General features: G+C 34.0%; 7 protein-coding genes across 7 annotated transcripts; 5 read left to right on the forward strand and 2 right to left on the reverse strand.

Annotated features, from left to right (window-relative positions):
• Nucleotides 1-780: 780 nt before the first annotated feature.
• RO3G_07471 (uncharacterized protein) lies at nt 781-2,585 on the reverse strand (the record flags this gene model as incomplete). The annotated part of the gene is made up of 4 exons (XM_067662061.1): nt 781-797; nt 1,013-1,917; nt 2,119-2,176; nt 2,567-2,585. 4 exons carry the CDS (start codon nt 2,583-2,585, stop codon nt 781-783), a joined length of 999 nt encoding a protein of 332 aa, XP_067518162.1.
• Nucleotides 2,586-5,421: 2,836 nt separating this feature from the next.
• RO3G_07472 (uncharacterized protein) lies at nt 5,422-10,926 on the forward strand (the record flags this gene model as incomplete). Its single annotated transcript, XM_067662062.1, has 9 exons — nt 5,422-5,466; nt 5,526-5,733; nt 5,795-6,228; nt 6,286-6,570; nt 6,629-6,826; nt 6,882-7,592; nt 7,650-10,601; nt 10,657-10,729; nt 10,793-10,926. 9 exons carry the CDS (start codon nt 5,422-5,424, stop codon nt 10,924-10,926), a joined length of 5,040 nt encoding a protein of 1,679 aa, XP_067518163.1.
• Nucleotides 10,927-11,290: 364 nt separating this feature from the next.
• On the forward strand, nt 11,291-11,742 carry RO3G_07473 (uncharacterized protein; the record flags this gene model as incomplete). Its single annotated transcript, XM_067662063.1, has 3 exons — nt 11,291-11,339; nt 11,391-11,582; nt 11,705-11,742. The coding sequence occupies 3 exons, from the start codon at nt 11,291-11,293 to the stop codon at nt 11,740-11,742; spliced, it is 279 nt and encodes a 92-aa protein (XP_067518164.1).
• A 521-nt stretch (nt 11,743-12,263) lies between these two features.
• RO3G_07474 (uncharacterized protein) lies at nt 12,264-13,282 on the reverse strand (the record flags this gene model as incomplete). The annotated part of the gene is made up of 6 exons (XM_067662064.1): nt 12,264-12,353; nt 12,404-12,532; nt 12,582-12,712; nt 12,765-12,923; nt 13,046-13,097; nt 13,217-13,282. The coding sequence occupies 6 exons, from the start codon at nt 13,280-13,282 to the stop codon at nt 12,264-12,266; spliced, it is 627 nt and encodes a 208-aa protein (XP_067518165.1).
• A 2,723-nt stretch (nt 13,283-16,005) lies between these two features.
• On the forward strand, nt 16,006-16,351 carry RO3G_07475 (uncharacterized protein; the record flags this gene model as incomplete). Its single annotated transcript, XM_067662065.1, has 2 exons — nt 16,006-16,160; nt 16,207-16,351. 2 exons carry the CDS (start codon nt 16,006-16,008, stop codon nt 16,349-16,351), a joined length of 300 nt encoding a protein of 99 aa, XP_067518166.1.
• Nucleotides 16,352-19,445: 3,094 nt separating this feature from the next.
• Nucleotides 19,446-20,738, forward strand: RO3G_07476 (uncharacterized protein; the record flags this gene model as incomplete). The annotated part of the gene is made up of 3 exons (XM_067662066.1): nt 19,446-19,821; nt 19,880-19,978; nt 20,029-20,738. 3 exons carry the CDS (start codon nt 19,446-19,448, stop codon nt 20,736-20,738), a joined length of 1,185 nt encoding a protein of 394 aa, XP_067518167.1.
• An 828-nt stretch (nt 20,739-21,566) lies between these two features.
• Nucleotides 21,567-23,903, forward strand: RO3G_07477 (uncharacterized protein; the record flags this gene model as incomplete). The annotated part of the gene is made up of 2 exons (XM_067662067.1): nt 21,567-23,644; nt 23,702-23,903. 2 exons carry the CDS (start codon nt 21,567-21,569, stop codon nt 23,901-23,903), a joined length of 2,280 nt encoding a protein of 759 aa, XP_067518168.1.
• Nucleotides 23,904-24,818: the final 915 nt, after the last annotated feature.

Below are 24,818 nucleotides of genomic sequence, written 5' to 3' on the forward strand. Positions count from 1 at the left end.
AAAAAAAAAAAAACTATAAGCGGCTTTCAGTTTCGCCACATATTTGAAAATAGTTGTTTTTGATTTGTAGTTTGCTATTACTTAGTTATAACTAAGCAATGGTGACTTTGCGGTGTGGTTATTATATATGGTAATCATTAGATTGGGGATATAGAGAACAAAACATATACATGGAAAAGAGGAATATTGGTATGGGTATATAAACAAAATAGGTTCATAACAAGATAACGTCTGTAGGTTTAACAAATACGCCTCGATTGGGAGAGGTTATAAAGTACCTTTTGCCATTTATAGAACCATCGTTGAAGCCAACTAAATAAAAGAAATAAAATATCAATTACCAATAAACATATAAGTTATAAACTTATAGCCTACCTCTTTGGTCTAATTCTATACCCAGTCTGTGTTCATATTGTTTCTTAATTCCTTTGACTATTATTTTACCTACAAATGCGATTGTCCCTCTAATAACAATTGGTGTATTCAATAACTGAACCCTTTGACCAATTTTAAAGCGCTGACCAATGAAGAAAAATGAGAACCGTTCACGGAATAAGTTGATATTCCAGCCAAAGATATGCTGATAAGAGCATTTTCTGTTTTCTGATGTATTTGTATTACTAGCGGTAATACTTTGTTTGTGCCTCAGAACGTTCTGCTCTGTTAAAGCATCTACTGGTATTATGAGATCTATTTATAGATTTTAGGTTTATTTCTTGTTCTTGCTTTGTTATAATATTATCGTTTTTACCATGTGCCAAAGGATCAATTATAGTTTGATCAATTAAGTCCAATTTCTTTATTGTAAATATATTACTACTGATGTACTTTATAATCCTCTCTTTTGCTGATTGTAGTATTGTCCTTACTAACGGTGAATTTTGAAATGTGTGTCTACACATTAAGTGCTTGACAACTCCTTCATAAAGTAAACATGCATTTCTTTCATTCATTTGTTGATCGAGAACAATAGACATCACGTAATTTAAGAAATCAAATGAATAAGTAATACCATCTACGCAAGAGAGTAGCTTGGGATATTTTGTACAATAAAAATCAAACTTGTTGGCTAATATGCTTGATCCAGATTCCCGGACTTTCTGAATTGTTCCTTCTAAAAGTTTGGTTTGAAATTCTTTTCCTTTTTTTATCAACACTTCTTCTGCAAGAAAGCAACCATATAAAGATTCTATTGCATTGCTTTTGTTCACATGTTTTAATAAGTTATTTTCTAGATATTCATGGAGCAATTCCATTTCAGGGTTTTGTGTGAATAGTGTTACCATTGATTGACTTGTCCAAAATGTAGAAAGTGTTTTCTCTGGGTCTTGAATAAGCAGCTTCACAATAGATTGAGCCATTTTGCTTAAACTGGGATTATTTTGCTGATTAGATCCAGCAAATGATAGGAGAAAGGGAACAATTGTGATACAATTCTCACAATAACAATTGAAGCTGTGTGCCAAATTTATCGTGATATGTTGCTCGATGGTAGCACACAAGCTCTCCAAACCAAGATAATCTGATGCGAGATATAAAGACTGTAACACTTCGATGTCAGTTTCATCTTCAATAAATATCGACTTATTATACATATAATAAAGCATAATATCTAAGACCGAAGCACTAAATATCCCATTGGGTAAAAATACAATAGAGGCCTCTACTTCATGAAGTTGACTATTAAAAATGGATTTGAAGTAGTTTGAGCTTGATCTTAGCACATCTTTGTGGCACGACCACTGAGTCTTTTTAGATACAATAGGAATGGTAGTTGCTGATAAGGGTTTTGAAATAGTTGGGTTCAGATCGCCAATCATTGTATGTAAACTGCTATCGCTGCTGAGTTTTGGAGCTAAAGCTAATATAACATTTGGTGGTATTTTGTCGGTAAAGTCAACAGAATATTTTTGCATTCTACAATTCGAAAAAAATAAGCCAGTAATGAGCAAGAAAAAAGAAGAGAACGACAAAAAGCTTGTAATTATCTTTTTATATATAATGTGTCGCAGTTTAAAAACAAGAGCTTTTGCCTTACAATTCTTATATCACACTAATTCGAGGATTTAATAATGTAAAAAGTGGCTGAAGTAGAGAAGTAACATTCCATTTCTTTACGTTTTCCAAAATGTATTTGCTTCCTCCTGCTGAGCAACGCAAACATTGTTAATAATCACTATACACAAATTTGAAAAATAACGCAAATTGTTTTGAGTTCATAACAAGATCTGGTTTGTTAAGGTGTCATGACCATCTATCGATTTTTGCAATGCATAATCGAAATATTATCAACGCTTTCTATAGTTTTAAATGGATACAGAGATTGATCATTGTGACTCGAAAAGTACTTTTTTGTTGGTTCCGATGGATAAAGGCGCCGATTTTTGTAATTCTGCTTTTCTCCTTCTTGGACCGAGCGTCCGTTTAACCTATTGCATACTCTAATTTTTGAATAGTAGAGTTTACTAAGAGATTTCACTGAAATTAACCTAAGCTTGCTGTCATCATCATCAGAAAGTTTCAATTCGATGTACATTTAGAAGAATAATCATAGTACCTATTTTACTTTTAGGCATATAACTCATTGTATACTGTTATTTGAAGTAAATTTAACGTCAATAAGTACATTGGATGCTTATTTTTGATTTAATCGATGTTTAATAACCACAGTCAATCTATAATCAATTATGTCGCTACTCAACAAACAATCGCTCTTTTTTTTCCTTTTTTTTTTTTTCTTTTTAGTGGAGCAAACAAAGAAGCATCATATTGCGTCTACTAAGTGACTTTTGTGTATGTTTTTACTGTGTTTTATATAAACACGACCACGCCACAACAACTGCATGTGCCACAATGGTACTAAAATCGTTGTTACCACCATTTGATTTTCCCATTCTTTTAACAACTTCCTTTTTTCACTTCAGCTTCATTTTATTTGAATATACTATTAACTAGCTTAACAATTTCATTTCTTAAAGCGCTATTAACATATTATTATATTAACTTAGTGGCTTCTGCTGAATAAATTACCAGCCAAATAAAGATTGCCTTCAAGGTTTATAACAATCGCATGCACTATAATAATATTGAGGCATGCTTAAGCGTATTTGAGCAAATCAGTTTTTACTACATTCAGGAATAATTATATTTGCTTACTTTGATCACCGTGCTCAAATGAGTCAACACCCCCTTCTGTGCATTAATCATATACAGTCATTTTATTTCCAATTTGAACACTTTTTGAGTACATTGACATAGGCTGTCTCTTCGGTTATTAAATTCAAAGTTGGACAGCTGTATACACCCTCTAGGAAATTAAAAAAAAAAAGAAAATAAACTATTTCTACAACATGGGATATACCTCTTTAAATCATACTTACGTTCTCCTTTATTATTTTAAAGCTTCTAACTTCTTCCTTATACTAACAAAAAACCTTTCATCATTTGCTTGTTAGTCCTGGCGTAAATACGTTGATATAATTGAATTATATCGTTGAAGACTTTCTTCCTTCGAGCTCTCTCCACTGGTTGCTTAACCTATTTGGTTGCAATGATTCATGTCGAGACTCAATCGAGTGCAGGAATACTGATGGTAAACATGATTGCTTAAGTTTGTGTATGTTTTGTATGTAAAAATAAATATATTAAAAGAGCCTTCGCAAATAAGAGCTTTCATTTTATAAATAAATCCATATCAGTAGAAGCAGAAGTGAACTATGGCCATGCAGTCATCTTCCATGTAACCCCCTTTAATATGGTGATGGAACAAAGATGACACTCAGCGTCAATATGGAATAATTCGATAGCCTTCTAATCGAGCACCTTATCACAGTTTTCGGGTTTCGTTTGGTAGATTTTTATTTTCCAATTTGCTGGCTTTTAGTTTTCAAGTCGACCTGTTTGGTGATCCTAGGTAAGTGTTGTGTGAAAGCGATGCCATACTTTTTTGTAGGATTCTTTTTTTTTCGATTTTGAAGTGTTGGTACTTACTTTTCAGTAGTAGCCTATACTTGCTCATTTAGAGACTGCCTTTCAGTGGCTTTTGGTTTAATATAGCATAAAATATCTCTTCATCTTTGACTATTGGTAGTATTGTTACCACATAACCAATAAAATGAGTATTTAAGGATCAACAAAAAGTAGTTACAGAGTTGTGTTAAAATTAGATATCTATTAATAAACATAAGACTTCTGCGGTAGCCATCTTTTTTCTATTGTTGAACGTCTTTAAATACTCTCACATTATCTATATTCTTAGTGAGTGTACCGACTACTCGTCAATATCAATACTATCTGCTTTTTTCTTTTCTTCACGAGAAACATTCTTTTTATGCTAAATTGAGCGTGCACAGCATCTTATCGATATCCAATAATACAGTTCCTGAAAGAATATAACACTTCTATTCACACGAATATTTCTAGTTCGACTAAAGTGATACGATTTCAACTGATTATGATATGATTTAATACAGATATCGGTAATAAAGCAACATCTTTTCTCTAATATTAGATATATTGTCTTTTGTTTATAGTAGTAACTGAAAAACAAGAGAGCCTTTTTGTGGAATTCGTTTTCAAAAGAATCGAAACTGGTAACATAACCATTGCCTTCAAAACAACTCTGGTTATAGCATTTGTTTGTACACTCTTCATTGTATATTAACAGCTTTGTTATTTGATCTCATGTGCTTCTCTCATGCTCTCTTCATACGCCAATGACACAATAATATACTGATTGATTCATCAAAAGCTTCACAAATAGCAGATATCTCAATCTGGACATGATCAATCGTTATCTTTTTACTGAAACATTATTATTAGCAGCGTCTTTTTTTTTAACCAATCGTAAGCTTCATAAAGACATCAAGTAGCATGTTTATCAACTACACTTTGCCATCAAAACATGAATAGAGCTTCACAATCAAATTAAAGATGAATGATCTTTTCATGATAGGAAAGTTACCCGGTATGAATGTATTTAGTTCCATTAATGTTAATTTGTTCGTTTTACTGCTTGATATTATTATTAAAGAGATAGAAGAAAGGTACAAAAGATTTTTTTAAGGGGGAATGAAATAAAGACGGAAGAATATGCCTTTTAGTTGGCGCTGTAAAGTATGGTGTATTTAAACTTCTCGCGCCATTTAACGCTGCGGGCACTGTAAAAACAACTGTTATAGAAAGATTTGGCACAGTATTCAGAGTGGATGGTTTAAACGCCAGCCAAAATTTACGTCATCTCTTAATTGGGCACAATAAACTTTCATTCTCATACAAATTTACGCATACTTCTCTTTTACTCTTGTTTTGTTACTTTTTTTTTGTTGTTGTTTAGTCAAGTAATGAAAAAAAAAGAATAAGTTTTCGTAGCATCTGCTAACTTTTCTTTACTATCTACTATAAATAGCAAAATATATCAAGATGAGTGAACAACAGCTACCTATTATTTTTACTGAGCATGCTCAGGTAAGTTCATCAATCATCACTTAGCATCTTTAATAAGATTTTAATTTTACTGCTTATAGCTACAAGCTCTTGGTGTCAACTCTGCCAGTATTGGCTTTAATAACTTAACCATGGAGTCAGAGAAATACATCTGTGTTAGAGAAACTGTCAACGGCCAAGCCCAAGTAGTCATCATTGATTTATCTGCAGACAATGAAGTTATCCGTCGTCCCATTACGGCTGATTCCGCTATTATGCACCCCAAAGTAAAAGTTATGGCGCTTAAAGGTAAAATATATGAAATCTGCAGTTTAAAGAAAAACCAAATGTTAACAACTTTATCATGTAGCTCAAAGACAAATTCAAGTATTCAATCTTGACACAAAGACCAAGCTCAAGTCTCATGCAATGGCAGAAGACATTGTATTCTGGAAGTGGTTAGATACAAAGACAATCGGTATTGTTACAGAGTTTAATGTCTATCGCTGGTCCATCGAAGGCGATTCTCCTCCTGTCAAGATTTTTGAAAGACACGCTAGTTTATCTGGTTGTCAAATCATTAATCTTCGTGCTTCTTCTGATGAAAAATGGTTTATTCTTGTTGGTATTTCTGCAAGAGATTCTCGTATCGTAGGTTCTATGCAGCTTTATTCTAGAGAACGAAGTGTCAGTCAACCTATTGAAGGTCATGCTGCTGCCTTTGCTGAAATTACTTTACAAGATGCTGCCAAGCCTACCAAGCTTTTCACTTTTGCTGTTCGTTCTGTTAATGGAAGTGCCAAGGTAGGTGAAGAACACGAAAATGATTTACGTATCTAAATAATCATATTTTCTTTAAAGCTTCAAATTATTGAGGTTGACCATCAAGAAGGAAACCCTCCTTTCCAAAAGAAAGCAGTAGAAGTTTATTTCCCTCCTGAAGCAGTCAGTGATTTTCCAGTCTCTATGCAAATCAGCCACAAATACGGTATTATCTTTTTAGTAACAAAGATGGGCTATATTCATCTTTATGATCTCGAGACTGGTACTTGTATCTTCATGAACAGAATTAGTGGTGAAACTGTCTTTGTTACCGCAGAACATGAACCTAGTTCAGGTATTATTGGTGTAAACAAGAAGGGCCAAGTAAGTCATTTATCACTTTATTATATTATGCATAGATGACAAATATTGCTTTTTTTAGGTGCTTTCAGTCTCTATTGATGAAGACAATATTATTCCATATATTCTTAACAATTTGGGTAACACTGAATTAGCTTTTAAATTGGCATCTCGCGGTGGTCTTCCTGGTGCCGATGATCTTTATGTTGCTCGTTTCAACCAATTGTTTTCTACTGGTAACTTTGGTGAAGCTGCCAAGATTGCTGCTACTTCACCTAGAGTAAGTTGTTTATTATTCATTTTAACAATCTTTCTCACTTTTGTTTTAAAAAAAGGGTATTCTTCGTACAACACAAACGATTGAACAATTCAGACAAATTCCTGCTCAACCCAATCAACTTTCACCTATTTTGCAATACTTTGGTACTTTGCTTGAAAAGGGAACTCTCAACAAATATGAGTCACTTGAACTTGCCAAACCTATTCTTATGCAAAACAGAAAGCCTCTGTTAGAAAAATGGTTAAAGGAAGATAAATTACAATGTAGTGAAGAATTAGGTGATTTTGTCAAGCAATATGATTCCCTTTTAGCTTTGTCTGTCTATTTGCGTGCTGAAGTACCTCACAAAGTTGTTCTTTGTATGGCTGAAAACCGTCAATACGACAAGATTTTGGCGTATGCAAAGACAGTTGGATATACTCCTGATTATGCTTCCCTTCTTTATAACATTGCCCGTACTGAACCTGACAAGGCAGCTGAATTTGCTACCGCACTTGTGAATGACGAAAATGGACCTTTAGTTGATCCTTCCAAAGTTGTTGACGTGTTTCAATCTCAAAACATGATTCAGCAAGCAACTTCTTTCTTGTTGGATTACTTGAAACCCAATAGAGAAGAGGATGCAGCTCTCCAAACACGTGTGCTTGAAATGAATTTGGTGCATGCCCATCAAGTGGCTGATGCTATTTTGGGTACGAACATGCTTACTCACTATGACCGTGTTGTGATTGGTAATCTCTGTGAAAAAGCTGGTTTATATCAACGCGTAAAGTGATATGATAAAAGTAATACGAAAGACTTGTACTAAACCATGAGTTCCTAGGCACTTGAACATTATACGGACATTCATGACATCAAACGTATTATTCCCTTTACTCACATGATGAATGCCGAGTGGTTGGTCAATTACTTTGGTAATCTTTCTGTTGATCAAACTTTGGACTGCTTAAAAGAAATGTTGTCAAACAACATTCGCCAAAACTTACAGATTGTTGTCCAAGTTGCTATCAAGTATTCTGAGCAACTCCAACCTCATAACTTAATTGATCTTTTTGAGACTTACAAGACAAATGACGGTCTTTATTACTATCTTGGGTCTATTGTAAATGTCAGTCAAGACCCTCTTGTTCACTACAAGTACATTGTAGCTGCTTGCCGCACCAATAATATTCGTGAAGCTGAACGTATCTGTCGCGAAAGTACTTATTATGATCCCGAAAAGGTTAAAAACTTTTTGAAGGAAGCTAAACTCCCTGATCAACTTCCTCTTATCATCGTTTGTGATCGTTTCAACTTTATTCATGATTTAGTCCTCTACCTTTATCACAACAACTTGCATAACTTTATCGAGACCTATGTTCAACGTGTTAATCCATCTCGTACACCTGAAGTTATTGGCGGTCTCTTAGATGTTGGTTGTGATGAACGTACAATTGGAGACTTGCTTCTTTCAGTCCAAGGTGATCTTCCAGTTGACAAACTTTGTGAAGAGGTTGAAAAAAGAAACCGCTTAAAGTTGCTTTTGCCTTGGTTGAACCTGCGTGTTACCTCTGGCAGTACTGACACTGAAGTGTTTAATGCTTTAGCCAAGATCTATATTGATACTAACAACAACCCTGAACCTTTTCTTAAAGAGAACGAACATTATAACTCCCGTGTCATCGGAAAATACTGTGAAAAGAGAGATCCTTATTTGGCCTATATCTGTTATGAAAAGGGTCAATGTGATTACGAACTCATACACATTACCACCGAGAACTCTATGTTCAAGCACCAAGCACGTTACCTTGTCCACCGCCGTGACCAGGCTTTATGGGGTACTGTCCTTGTTGAATCCAATGAACATCGCCGCGAGTTGATTGATCAGATTGTGGCTACTGCTCTTCCTGAGTGCACCGATCCTGATGATGTCTCTAGCACCGTTAAGGCCTTCATGAGCGCTGACTTGCCCAATGAGCTCATTGAGCTTTTGGAAAAGATTGTGTTGGAAGGTACTGCGTTTAACGATAACAAGACACTTCAAAACTTGTTGATCTTTACTGCTGTTAAGGCTGATCCCTCTCGTGTTTCCGAATACATCAGTCGTCTTGATAACTTTGACGCTTCTGATGTTGCTGAGGTTTGTATTGGTGAAGGCTTATTTGAAGAAGCCTTTGCTATTTATAAGAAATACAATGTGGATGCCAATGCTGTGGATGTCTTGATTGAAAAGATCGGTGATCTTGATCGCGCCTTTGAATTTGCTGAACGTTCCGATAAGCCCGATGTTTGGAGCAAATTGGCTAAGGCTCAATTGGATCAAATGCGTGTTAAGGAAGCAATTGATTCTTACATCCGTGCCAACGATGCTTCCAACTATATGGAAGTTACTCGTTGTGCCTCTATGGACAACAAGTACGAAGACCTTGTTCGTTACTTGCAAATGGCTCGCAAGCAATCTCGTGAACCTTTTATTGAAACTGAATTGTTGTATGCTTTTGCCAAGACTGATCGCCTTGTAGATTTGGAAGACTTTTTGGCCTCACCCAACATTGCTCAAATCCAAGAAGTTGGTGACAGATGTTTCCGTTCTGGTATTTTTGAAGCTGCCAAGATTTTATACTCTAGTATCTCCAACCATGCTTGTTTGGCACAAACTTTGGTTCATTTGAAGGACTACCAAGGCGCTGTTGACTGCGCTCGTAAAGCAAATTCTACAAAGGTCTGGAAGGATGTCAATGCTGAATGTATCATGCAACGTGAATTCCGTTTAGCTCAAATTTGTGGTCTTCATATTGTAGTTCATGCTGAAGAATTAGACGAGCTTGTGAAAACTTATGAAAAGAATGGATTCTTCGACGAAATCATTAAATTATTGGAAGCGGGCCTCGGTTTAGAACGTGCACACATGGGTATGTTTACTGAACTTGCTATTCTCTACTCCAAATATCAACCTGACATGATGATGGAGCACCTCAAGTTATATGTCTCTCGTATCAATACTCCCAAAGTCATTCGCGCTTGTACTGAAGTCCATTTATGGCGCGAACTTGTGTTCCTTTATGTTCACTATGATGAGTTTGACAATGCAGTGAATGCCATGATGGAACATTCCGTAGATGCTTGGGAACACAGTGCATTTAAAGAAATCATTGTTAAGGTCTCCAATCTTGAACTGTACTACAAGGCACTCAAATTTTACCTTGCTGAACAGCCCTTACTATTGAACGATTTGCTCTCTGTTCTTGTTCCTCGCATCAAACATACCCGTGTCGTTCAAATTTTTGAAAAGTCAGATAACATTCCTTTGATTAAGCAATATTTGATCTCTGTTCAAGATACTAATAACAGAGAAGTAAATACTGCATTGAATGAACTCTTTATTGAAGAAGAAGACTTTGAAGCATTGCGCGATAGTATTGACCGTCATGACAACATTGATCCTGTTGATCTTGCCAAGCGATTAGAAAAGCATGAATTACTTGAATTCCGTCGCATTGCTGCACATCTTTACAAGAGAAACAGAAGATGGAGACAATCTATTGCACTCTCTAAAGAAGATAGATTATTCAAGGATGCCATGGAAACAGCCGCTGAATCTAAGGATCGTGAAGTTGCTGAGGAGCTGCTGCAATACTTTATTGAAGTTGGTAAGCGTGAATGTTTTGCCTCCATGTTGTACACATGCTATGACTTGATGAGACCTGATTTTGTCATGGAATTGTCATGGAGACATGGTTTAAATGACTTTGCTATGCCTTATATGATTAATATGATGAGAGAGCAATTTACAAAGGTAGATAGAAAAGAATCATGGATCTTATGCTCTTACTCAAATTCATTTATGTTAGATATCTGTACTTGATAAAGAAGTGAACGAATTAAAAGAAAAGGTTGCAAAGCAAGAGACAAACACTGACAATAGTAAGTAAAAATTGTATTTGTGGGCAATAAGCAATCTTAATTAAATCATGCTTTTTTTTTTAGCTCCAGTACCACCAGTGGGCATGGGAGGCATGGGTAATCCTTTGATGTTAACAGCAGGTAATATGATGCCCCAACAATCACCCATGATGACTGGCACATCCTTCGCACCATCACCCAATCAACAATTCTTTTAAAGTTTAACTTTTTTTTCGTAATTTAATAAAAAAAAAGCTTCAAAATCTGAGTTTCATAACTGGCTTTTATAAGTTTGTCTTCTTTTTTATTGTTTTCTTTTTCTTTTCTTTAAAAAAAATGATAACACGCAAAAGCCTCATGTGTTTAAAGAGAACAACTTGTTTACAGCAAATACGTTTTTCTTCATCTGTCAAAGATAATAAAGGAGATAAGATACTAAACAAAAAAGTGTCCAAAAATTTATCACCACCACAAGTAATACCATTTATGCCAGTTGTTAATATCCCAATAGCTGAGCTTGCTTTTAATGCCTTTTACTCGCTACACCGTCCATTATTAGGACTATCGAGCCCGAAGCCATTTATGGCTGGCAATCTAGTTGGTCAGATCAAAAAAGAAGAAACAGATAATTGTAAGTTTACTCTGTCAACTTCTCTTTATTGATAACTCATACAGTAATTAGCTGAGGAAGCATTAATGAAATACATGGCAGATTTAAAACCCTTTCAGCCACCAGATTCACCAAAAGAGCCTTCAACAACCACAACACTTACAGTAGAAATAGATCCCTCTTATTTTCTGAACCATAATAACAATCATGAGGAGATTGCAGATTATTTAACAGCCATACAAAAAGAGCTAGATGTACTTTATAGTAAAGAATCAAAAAAAACTTGTATTAGAAGGAGAAGATTAAGGAAACGTTCGGGCATTCGAGGCTTCTTCGAAAAAAATTAGCGTAGAAAAAAAAAGATCGTATGATTTTTTTTTTTTTAGCTTATCAGGCGGCTCTCACTTTATATAACGAATCATAATGTATATATTTATATAAAGTTGAATTTAAACATAGTCAAAAACGATATAATTAAACAGTTTTATTTTGTAAAGTTGCTGTTGTATTAATTTGCATGAAACTGTTGTTTCTATCACAATTTATACTCAGAACCTTGGTGCTTTTTCGAAAACTACTAAGAAAGGGGAAAGATGCTTATTCAAACGATTTGATGAAAGTTTTTTATTGAAAATATATGCATATTTAATAATGACAAGGCTGTTTAACTTGTGTCTTTATGATTGCTTATTGCAAGCTAAACAAGTAAATGAAGGCACAATCAATCTCAAGTTGTAGTACAAGCCTCATGATCTGAACTTTCATATGTATTTCTTTTGTGTGGTTTAGTAAATCATAAATATACAGTTATGTTATTACACAAAGTTGCTCTCATATAGTGCACTGTAACATTATATTTCAAAGGCTTATTTTTAGTAGTGTTATGATATATGATTGTGCAAGAAACAAGGTCTATTGTTTAATTGTAAAAAATAGGACGCATTTTTAATTTTCAGTTTGACATAAAGCAATAGCGTTATAATTTTGTTGAGCAGGGTCTCTTTCCATGTACTGCTTCATGACCTTAACAGAGCTCTGTAATAAATAATTTAATACCTTGCTCGTTAAATATATCTGTTATTTACCTCGATTAAATTGGTGGACTTGCCATGATTAATAGGAAGTATCTTTCTCCCGTCAAGTTCATACAAGTGGTTATCTACTTCAATAAAACAGATGAAATGTAAATCAATTTCTTCTTCTTTATTGGGAGCCTATAAGCCTACTCATCAGTTCACAGTTCTCTTTCTTATCATTATTTACCTCTGTTTGTCCAGCGGATGCAGCAGTTTGATGAACTGCTGCAAGTTCTTTTGAATTCTCCAACAGATCTACACGTTCATCAATAGACATATTTTTTGCCTCTTCAATGATATCATGAAACAGTCCAGGGCCTAACAAAATGATTTAAAAGTTGCTCAATGACGTACAATACCTGTTTATTACCGATCAACTCTTTATCATTACTTGCGATCGAGTGTAAAATGGCCATCATGCCACATGCATTTGAGATAGTTTGCTTAAAGAAAATTACATCAGGACTGATGGCCTGTTCACATTTTATCAAGTGAGCCTCTTCTTCATCTTTGAACTTTTCATAAATATCTGTAATGGGAAATAAGAAAATTATGGCTTGAACTGGCTGTGGGATCATGGCTAATAATTCAGGATCAAAGCCTTTTTTTTTGCATGAATAAAAATTAAAAACATACACAAATATAATATACCATAAACATCTACAAAATTCCATTTAGGGTCTACACCATTTTCGTGAATAATCTATGATAAAGGCTTAGAGTTAAAATATATATACGCGAAACATTTGTTATCATCTAACCTTGTTCCAAATCTTTATCGTTTATTAATAAAAATGAATTTTTTATGTTTGAATAACTTACTTCAGGATTAGCTTCGAGTGGAACCCACTTGATTTTAGGTCTTTGTTCTGAAATTTCTTCTTCCATACTTGTATGATAAATGATTATTTTTTTAAAGAAAAGAAAGAAGAAAAAAAGAAAGTGCTTGCTTAGGTTGATTTATGAAATGGTTATTCCCAGAATTTCTGAGTAATTTATTGGAGCTGCTTTTAAAAATAGTTTATATATGCTTAGATTCAAACACTTGTTATTATTTAAAACCATATTATTCCTTGTATAAAAAAATCGGTTTCATATAACAATGAAAAATAGCATTAATACACCTTTACTACTTATACAATGCTTAAGAAAGGAAAATTCTATACGCAGCATTAGCTTTTACACTTCTTTATATCTCTCTATATAAGGTAAATGTTATTATTTTGACATATATTCAACAATAATAGTTTACGCCTTCTGAAATACTTACGAGAGGTTCATATAATGGAACAAGAGGCTCTTGTAAATGAGATTTAAAGTTCAATATCATTTGGTTGTGTTTCGTTAATGAAGCTGTTACTACAGGACTTTCCAATTTTTTAAACCGTTATTTTATTTATAAACTAAGACAGTTGTGAGCACATGATGTCTTGTAAATATCATTCTTACGCATGCACTATCAATGAGGAAAAGGAAGACTAAAGTCGCTAGAGACTAAGGATGAAAATGATAACGAAATACATCTTTGAACAGCAAGTGTAAAGCATACCAGTGAAGGGGCTGGATAACTGGTCAAGAAGTTTATTTCTAGAATAAAGTGGCAGTGATGATAAGCACTTATTATGGTGAGAATGGCCAAGGTGATGTGGAATAATATATATTGTAGCTCATCAAATAAATCAAGTTGTTACTGGTTGAGAAGAGCGACGGCTTACGAACGGGTAGCTTATTGAAAAGGAACAACAAAAGATCTTTTATCGTTTCCGACATTTGTAAACAATGGTGTATATGGATGCATTGGATGGTATGTTGTTTGGCAAAGCAATAGGGAGAATGTAGTGAATAGATTATAGTGCTACCACTGTGTAATCAGCCAAGATGCCAGTGTACACATCGATTTCTGCCTTAGCCCAAATGTAAAACGCAAAGGTGGGTTTGTACGACTTCTCACGGATCTGGATATATCTATGAGACATACGACAGTAGAATAAATATGTTGGACCTAAAATCGGGATTTGACAGCATTCTTAACCATCAAAATTGAATAGATGAACGATTCACTTTTCAGAATGCCAGCGATCCCAAGTACATTATCAAAGTAACTGTAACTTATCATAGAGGAAGCAGAAAGCCTAATGCTTCTTTGACTCTTTCAATCGCCTAACCTAAGCCTAATCGAGCACAGGAGGAGACATTGAAGTTGAAAGCAGCTTTATGTGAACAAAGACAAGAGGTATCTATGAGATATGGGAAGTAAGTGAAGCTGAGTGGGAAACATTGGACAAAATATCTGTTGTTAATATATTGATAATATGTCCGATAGAGTTTAAGCTATAATAAAAGCTAAGGGTGGAAATACTATTCTCTTTGCTTTCTTAAACAACGCTTCAGTCATCTTCTGTTTTACAATGACTATTGCTTGGGATACAGCTTATAAAACAAGGAGGCTCGTATGGTTTAGTTGTGAAGAAGTTTAAAATCTTTTTTTTTTTAAAAAAAAAAAAAAAAAAAAAAAAAAAAAAAAAAAAAAAAAAAAGACGATGAATATGCAGGATTCAATTTTACCGAAACAATTTTTTATTTTAATGTATTATTCTTTATTATCATTTTTTGAACAAAACTTCTGACTGTATAATGGAGCCTTGTAAGGCATAGGTAGATGAGAAGATGTTAAAAAGGATGGTAGTGCATATTAATCAAGCTAATTTTTACATGCAATTCACTTGATTTAGAAGAGAAGAGCTAATTAGTAGTCGTGTCACTGTGCAAAGAGGAATGCTGTTGATGATCTTTGGTACACTTGTCGCCGAGGATTTTTATCGAATTTAAAGCAGACATCCTCAACCAGTGAAAAGTGAAAAGTTTAGGACAATCAAAAGCGTCTTTTTCAGAGCAAGTTGGAACAAATGTTAACACTGCTTGAGTTTTGTTCCTTCTGTAATTGATGATCTGGACCAATATAGTATGCAAAGATACAATCTGATTGTGAATAAACATTTTCATTTATCGTCTTCATGAGCTAAAAGAAGCTATCAATAAATAGAACTATAGATTTGTCCATTCGTCTTAATACCCGTCATTCTTGAGCTCTATTGAAAAAATATTGAGGAGAACTAGAAGTATTCTTTTGTAGAAACACGACGTTAATGAAGGTGAAACAGTTTTTGATGGAGTAACCGAAGCTGTTAAGACAATTTCTCTGATGTTGCAAATCAAAGTTCAGCATCTGAGTGAAATTTTAAATGAGCGAACTGTTTCTAAAAATTGGTAGTTTTCTTTTTTCTATTCATTTCCACAGGTGTGCTTTTTTCATTAGTTTCAAAAAGGAATATTTGTTGTTTTATTCCTTATGAAATTATTGCTTTAAAGAAGATAGAATTAATTATGGTAAAATATTGATAGTTTAAAAATAAGTTTGATTAAATTTCAAATAGAAAACACGTTCATCTTGAATAATGTCTTACAACAATTACCAATATGAAAATAACCATTCACAACAACAAACGAGCACACATTTCGCTCTAAATGACTATAATCAATACGATATATATTATCCTTCTATCGTAAATAATGAAAGTCTAGCTTGCATATCTAATCCTCATTATTCAACCATGCAACAACCGACTCCTGCATTGCAACCCTTTAATGATGCAATTGTTCCAACTGAACCAGACGAATTTATATTGGATTTATTAAAGAAACCTCAAGAAAGATTGTTTTTATTAAAATTAGAATTAGACCTTGAAGAGTTTATTAAAGATAAAAGGTAAACTTAAAAAGACACGTCATTTTTTTAATAACCTTTTTTATAGACGATTTCGGCTCGATTTCTCAAATATGAATTCATATCAAAGACTCATGATTCATAAGCTGGCGCCTTACTATAAATTGAATCACTTTCACGATAGTTTAACAAGAGGCGTTTATGTTTGTAAAACAGTCATTACTGAATTGTAAGTAAAGATTATTGGATTGTTTGCATATTTAAACTAACAGCTGTTGTTTGATAAAAAAAAAAGGCCTTTAGTTCGTTTATTAGATATCGATATGAATGAAAAGACAGAAGGACGAGAGCAGCCTAACCCAGCATCAATGCCACAATTTAAAATTATGCGTCGCACTACTGGGCCTGGAAGTACATCTTCACGGTCATCTTCATCTGCAGGTGAAGATCAATCTAAAAACGGTACTGCTGATAGAAAGAATATGACGCTGGAAGAGAGACAGACGGCATATGAAAAGGCTAGAGCACGCATTTTTCAAGACTTAGAAAAAAAGCAACAACAACAGTGAGGATAAGCTGAACCGATGCCAATGTGAAAAAAGAAGGGTTATGATTTAACATTCTTTTTTTTTTTTTTCTTGATAAAAAAAATACAATTTCTAACCTTCATATACATGTAAAGTGTTACTATGGAAACAAAAAATTACAATTATAGCAACTAAAGCAGATTTTTATTGGGAACTACTGCTGCCACTTAAGAATAGAATGTTTATTTTCATGTCAAGTTATAGTCAATATGGTATATGGATGCCTTTAAATACCCCCTCCTCACTTTTGAGCAGTCTTGGAGAGAGTATTTAATTTTGTCTATTATGAACGGAGTTAGGTGAAATGGCATTATTATATACATATTCTACTTAAATTTTCTGTCATTCTGAGTTTAAGTATTGTTCTTATACTTTTCAAATGAAAGAAAACTTGCTTAATGTTTTAGAGGCATTATTGCTATCAGATTTTTGTGATTCCAGACTGGTATTATCAGCTAAATCAATTACTGCTTCTTCATTAAAACTGATAGACTAATTTTTCTAGTGTAAGAAATTTTTTTATTCTTGAAACAAGATAGATCTGCTATTATAACTAAAGTTGATCAAGGCATAAGTACACAGACAGTTATTCTGACAAATAACAATATAATTGAGAGCAAATTTAGAAAGTGATTCACATTTAAAAGATTATTTCAAAGGAGTATTTAAATTATGTTGGCATAAAAATCAAACAATTCACATTATCTATCTTTAGTGAGTGTACCGACTACTCGTCAATATCAATACTATCTGCTTTTTTCTTTTCTTCACGAGAAACATTCTTTTTATGCTAAATTGAGTGTGCACAGCATCTTATCGATATCCAATAATACAGTTCCTGAAAGAATATAACACTTCTATTCACACGAATATTTCTAGTTCGACTAAAGTGATACGATTTCAACTGATTATGATATGATTTAATACAGATATCGGTAATAAAGCAACATCTTTTCTCTAATATTAGATATATTGTCTTTTGTTTATAGTAGTAACTGAAAAACAAGAGAGCCTTTTTGTGGAATTCGTTTTCAAAAGAATCGAAACTGGTAACATAACCATTGCCTTCAAAACAACTCTGGTTATAGCATTTGTTTGTACACTCTTCATTGTATATTAACAGCTTTGTTATTTGATCTCATGTGCTTCTCTCATGCTCTCTTCATACGCCAATGACACAATAATATACTGATTGATTCATCAAAAGCTTCACAAATAGCAGATATCTCAATCTGGACATGATCAATCGTTATCTTTTTACTGAAACATTATTATTAGCAGCGTCTTTTTTTTTAACCAATCGTAAGCTTCATAAAGACATCAAGTAGCATGTTTATCAACTACACTTTGCCATCAAAACATGAATAGAGCTTCACAATCAAATTAAAGATGAATGATCTTTTCATGATAGGAAAGTTACCCGGTATGAATGTATTTAGTTCCATTAATGTTAATTTGTTCGTTTTACTGCTTGATATTATTATTAAAGAGATAGAAGAAAGGTACAAAAGATTTTTTTAAGGGGGAATGAAATAAAGACGGAGATTCAAACAACTGAAGTAGGATCACAACCCAGGCGTAAGTATTAATGCTGCATTTGCATTTCTAAATTATTTTTTCATATAGAATTTCTACTAACACTACTTCAAGTTACAATAAAGATTTGAGAAAGGGGATTAGAGTATTGATAAAGTAGAGCTGCAAGTAGTTGCTGACTATGTTGATATCATATTTAAGCACCTTTCGACCGAGTTGGACTGCGTTGAAATCAGATTGATAAACCATGAGCCAAGTGGAACAAAAAGACTACAAAAAATGAAGCTGAAAACTTAAAATGACCAAAAGATTTTGTTCTCGTATTATATATCAATACAAAAATTATATCTAACAATATAAAAACGTTCGCAGTTAACATTAGCTGTACGATAGCAATAATAAAGTAAGCTTAAATTCATATTAAACGCTATTTTAAATAATAGGAACATACATAATAACAAAAGTAATGTCATTTTGTCACAGCTCTATGAGACTATTGTACACCTCCCCTCGTTTGAAAATGCCTGAGAGTATAGTTGAAGTAGCACGTCTCTTACTTCCTGCCCTGAATCTAATTTATAATTACACTGAAACTATCAAGGACACAGCCTAATACTTGATAGATATTTATATTACTACTTCCGCTGTTATAGTCCCTTTCAATAACTCTAACTACAATGTTTGAATCAGTAACTTGGGACAAGACATCTTTCATTGGGTCATAAACATCAATCCCATGATTATCCAGAAAACTGTCTCGTCTACCGTCATAGAAAAAGTGTTTCTCATCGTGTTTATTCAAGAAACAATGGCAAATAAATATGATTAACTCAAATCGACAATACTATTTTATTTATCGTATTGACTGCAGCGAAATTCGCACTAATTTTTTGTTAAATGCTACACGAAATAAATAAAATCTAGACTTTATTAAACTATTTTTATTTATGATATAAGTAATCTCTTTTTTTATAAATGGAATGAAAATATGATAAACAAAAGAATATTATTATTGGACTCTAACAAATGGGCCTACAATTCTTCCTTTTTTGGCTTTTTACTTTGAATTCATGTCCTTTTATTCGAATGAGAGAAGTTTGAAATTCGTACCACAAAAGATGATCCTCGTGGTTCGGTCATTAAATTGTGTACAACTCAAACGATTCTTTTTTTTTTTTCCTTTTTTTCGTTTCTTATTACTATCATGGGTGCTCAAGTAGTAGACTACAGAGTATCCACACTGATTGTTTTATGCAAAGACTGTGGAAATGATGTTGGATTGTATCCTGCTCGTCACAAATGTACACCAGTGGACAAACCTGTTATGCCTCTTCTACCATTAAATTATACTGAAAACAGCAGTCCCTCAGAGGCTTCCTCTTCCTCGGTCAACAGGTGGTTGTCTCGAAGAGGAAAGACCGCTACAGAGCCTATTACTGCAGAAAATGCGGAAGAGTCTGTTTATTTTAACAATTTTGCTCAAAATCTACCAGGAGCTAATGACGGATCTTCAACAACGGGAAAGAAACTCTGGGGGAAAGTGCGTCAAAATGAAAAATGGAAGCAGTTAGCCGAAAAGAGTAATTTACTCTATACAAAACATATTTTATAACCTTATATTAATATAATTTGTTATAGACGATAAATCAAAACAAAGCGGGAAACTATGGGGCAAATTACTACAAGCAACTCAAACAATGGCTGATAGAATCCCCAATAAAGACGATAAAGGAGCCGGTAATATGCGCATTATATACATTCATTAGTTATTTACTTTATAAACTTAGAGTCAGATGAAGATGATTGGGAAGGAGAGACGCATGTATCGAGGATACTTCGAGAGTATTATGAGAAAAACCGTTTGCCTTTGCCAAATTGGTTATTTGATAACCGCATTCCTAAGCAGATGATTACAGAAACAGAAAGTATGGTTACACTTCCATTAAGAACCCCTTCTCGAAGAAAGCTTTGGGAAGAAAACCCTGAACGAGAATTATCTAGTCGAGAGCGAGAGCGTCAGGAGCTTCGTCAACCCTCATTACCTGATAGTCGTCAACCTGATTATTATCATCGTCCACCTGTAAGAGATCAACAATACACTCGTCGTCCATATAGCACAAAAGAAAACTATAGCGATTATTACAACAAAGATTATTTAGAAAACAGGCATCGTCCTAGAAGTGAGGATGGGTACAACAGGAATTATGAAAGAGAGAGGACAAATATGCCTTTTCAGCGCTCTCATGATAATTCTCAGCATCAATCTACACACTCCTCAACACCACCACCACGACCAAGCAGATATTATGAAGAAGATCCTAGAAATGAAAGAATTACTGCGAGGAACTATGATAGGGCAGTTGGAGATAACAGGTATAATCACCAATCTTCACCTCCACCGCCTTCACCATTGGGTAGATTTCCAAATAGTTTAAGAAGAGTTCCTGACGCTGGCCGAGGAGGACTCAGAAATGAACGTTTTGATAACTACTTTTAATAAGAACCCCATCTTATTATTTTTTATTTACACATTATTTGTATTATATAAACTGTATTGTACTTTCTATTTTTTTTTTTTACAATTAAGGTGTCACAAAGCATTTAAAAGGAAACAATGAACTGACCAAATCAAGAAATAAATGCATGAATAGGAAAAGAGTGTTTTCATGTATTCTTGATTGCCATGTGCTCAGCACACAAGTAAATCGAGGAATTTCTAGATACTTGCTCGCTAGTATAAAAGATAAGCAAACATTTCGTCATCTACACATGAACGCGGTAGCTTTGAGTTCCAGTTTACGAGATTTAGATACAATGAAACAAAAAGTTTCTTAAAAGTCACTGATACCTTTAGGCACTAAAGCTTGCAAACTTAATTTTTTAATACTTATTATAATTACCTTGTTGCGATGTGCCTATACTGTGACGAAGATTTATTTGATTCAACTGCATACAGTTTTTGAAAAGTAGGCTAAAATTATTAATGAAACTGTTCTATTTGAATGAGTATGTCAGAATAGAAATTCTTTTTTTTAACATGCACCTTGATATATAGATTTGGTGTAGTAGGCTTTTGTAATATCTAACTAATACTTGATTATATATTAAAACAACAATTGGAAAAAAATAGTAAAGTGTTTGGATTATTGGATATTATTCCTTTAGGTCAATTTCAAAACTTCCTTTCATTCCATACGATATTAATATAACTTTTTTTCTTTTAATTGTCTTTCTATTCTACCCTCCCGAGACCTCTCTTCCTCTCTCCCATCAATTATACAGCGGCACACAAACAGTACATATCAATTATCAATCACATTAAAAAATGAAGTTCTCGTCTGAGCTCAATTCAAGAATCAAAGAACCTTGGAGAGACTCGTATATTCAATACGCAAAGCTCAATATTTATTTAAAAAGCAAATTAGAAAACAGATGGACTGATAAGCATGAGTACGAATTTATTAGCCTCATTGAACATGAACTTAAAAAGGTATACCGCTTTGTACAAATGGGCATTGAACAACTCAATCGCCGTATTGACCATTGTGATATATTATTGGAAAAGAAATCTGTCAGTTTTGATTATATTGCCGACATGCTTGCCAAGATACTTGTAGATACTGATGAATTAGCGAAATTTCATGAACTAAATCTAGTAGGTTTTCAGAAGATTATCAAGAAGCACGACGAACACACTTCGCATAATCTACACACCTTTTTTTTTGAAAAAACTATGGAATCATTTCCTTTGGACAAGCAGCGTTTTGATGTCCTGATTGTCAAAATATCCAAGATGCATGACATTTGCCGTCGACAAGGCATACCATGGTACGCGAACGATCCTTCTGCCTGCAGTGAAGGAGCCGATCAGACTGCATTTGAAAGAGCAACAAACAAATATTGGGTACATCCTGACCATATTACAGAAGTCAAAGCAATCATTTTATTACATTTACCAGTTCATGTTTTTAATCAAAAGAAACCATATGAAGCCTCTGACGCAGCAGTATCGAGCGTTTATTATGATAATAATAGTCTTGACAACTATCACGCAAGATTGAATCGAAACAAAGGAGCAGAAACAATTCGAATCCGATGGTATGGAAAAAGCGACCAAACGAACAATGATGTTTACATCGAAAGAAAGACACATCGTGCAGAATGGTTGGATGACAAATCTGTCAAAGATCGGTTTAAATTGAAGGAAACGCAAGTCAATCGTTTTATGAGCGGCCTCTATACTGCGGAGAATTTTAAAAAGGATCTTGAAAGTAAAGAAAAGATGAACAGTACCATCATAAAGAACAGTTACTTTGTGGCAAAGGGAATTCAGAAATCGACTTTGAGCCGCAATCTAAAGCCTATATGTCGTATATTCTATAATCGTACAGCGTTTCAATTTCCTGGAGATCAAAAGTTGAGGATCAGTCTAGATTCCAACTTGACCTTTATCCGTGAGGATCATTTAGATGGACAAATCAGAAGGGCTAAAGATAATAATGGAAACATAAACTGGCGTAGATCTGATATCGGTATTGATTATCCTTTTCGCAATGTTAACGAAGATGATATCATACGATTTCCTTACGCCGTTCTAGAAATCAAAATACAAAGCCATCTTGGTCAACAAACTCCTGATTGGCTATCCGCTCTGTTAAATAGTCATCTTGTACATGAAGTTCCAAAGTTCTCTAAATATGTTCATGGAATAGGCTTTTTATTAAAGAACTATGTGTCAGATTCACCTCCTTGGGTGGATGAACTCAAATATGACATTCGTAAAACCGCTACTCCTAGTGTGGGCTTGTCACGATCACAAAGCTCTAAAGCACTATTCAACGGACATCACAGACGCTCATTGATGTCTGCTAATGGAGAAAGCGAAGGTGTAGATAAACGTGAACCAGCCGAAAGGTTCCGAGAAATGGTTAATTTAACGTCGCTTAATTGGACTTTTGATAATACCAAATTTATAGAGAAGCTTGGGGACCCGGTGCTGGATAATGAAACACTCAAGCAAGAAAATAGCAATTCATTCTTGGCATCAGATGTTCCAGACAGAACGCAGGTTAATGGAGGATCAGAAAGTATGGATAAGCGCAATGTGGTAACAAAAATGTTTTCTGGATTCAAAGATAAGAGAAGGGGTCAGAAAGAGATGGCTCAGGAGCATTTGTCGGTAACACCTTCAGCGCTAGAAAGAGGATTCAAAAAACCTTCGAGAAGAGGAACCCTCAGAAAATTAGACCCCAAGGCCTTTTTTTCAAACGAACGTACCTTTATGAGTTGGTTGCAGTTTTGTGCTATCTTGCTTACAATTGCACTGAATTTATTAAATGATGGCGATGGAATATCTCGTTTTGTAGGTGCCCTTTTTATTATCGTCTCTTCTTTGGTTTGCATGTAAGTTAACTTAATACCCCCATTTGAAATGACACTTATAATGTTCATTGATCTTAGGTATGCCTTAGCTCGATTTCATTTAAGAGCGTTCCAGTTAAGAACAGGTCGCTTGTCTATTCGTATTGACGATATTTACGGTCCAGGCGTGTTGTGTCTTTTACTCGTAACTGCTTTAGCAATCAATTTTTACCTACGTGCTCCTCTTTTATTTTCCCCAGACCGAAACAAAGTCCTTCCTAATCCTATTGGACACTCATAGTTACAAAAAATAGTGCAATCATAGACAGTATTATTTATCTTTAGCTTCTATTTGACTAAACATCTTGTTGCTTGATTAATTTGCTTTATTAATGCAAATCACATCTATTTTACTTTTTTCTTATATTAACCAAGGTTAAAAGCTTATTCATATGCGCACGAGTCCTAGCCAATCCATGCTTTGTTTTTACATCTTCCTTTTCTTATCAAATTCCTCAGATCATGTAATGCAATATGGTCTCACTAAATGCAGAACAAGATTCTCCTCAGCATGGAGCTTAGGTTTTTCATTTAAATGTGTTTTATCATTTATAGATAAGCTTATCATCTTTCAATACCAAACATGAATACTTCTGTATGTCTCATTTTACATATCTAATATTTTTTCTCCCAATTTAAAGTTTAATACTTGCCAAGCATTCGTAAGTGATTATTATGAATAAAAGTACATCTACTTGTCTAATTCACTTTGCTTCTTTATTTCAAGGTGGCCCTTTAATTGCTAATAAAAATTGTCCTTCATGAAAGTAGACATAAATCGAAACCTGTAATTTCCACTACCACCACCACTATAGTGTTTCTAAACAATCCTAATTTTAATTTTATTCAATTTTGCTGGCGAAAAAAAAGCTCATCTCAAATTCATGGCCTTCCAAATTTAATCGAAGGTTTTATTTCCTTTCGTATATCTTACTTTATGTCACAATAATTTTTGTCAATAAAATTGAAAATGGATAGATCAAATAAAGCTAGAAGAGCTCTAAAGAAGCGATGCTTTTCTTGTTTCCTTACAATTATCCTGAAGTAGTAACAGGATGCTCTTAATTGGTTGTACTAGTAATTATTACCAACGGCTGCAGCCGAGCTCACAAGAGGCCGTACTGCAGCTTGTATGATTGGAATAAGTATTCTTGTT

Source organism: Rhizopus delemar, genomic scaffold (assembly GCF_000149305.1).
Source record: "Rhizopus delemar RA 99-880 supercont3.5 genomic scaffold, whole genome shotgun sequence".
Lineage (NCBI taxonomy): Eukaryota > Fungi > Mucoromycota > Mucoromycetes > Mucorales > Rhizopodaceae > Rhizopus > Rhizopus delemar.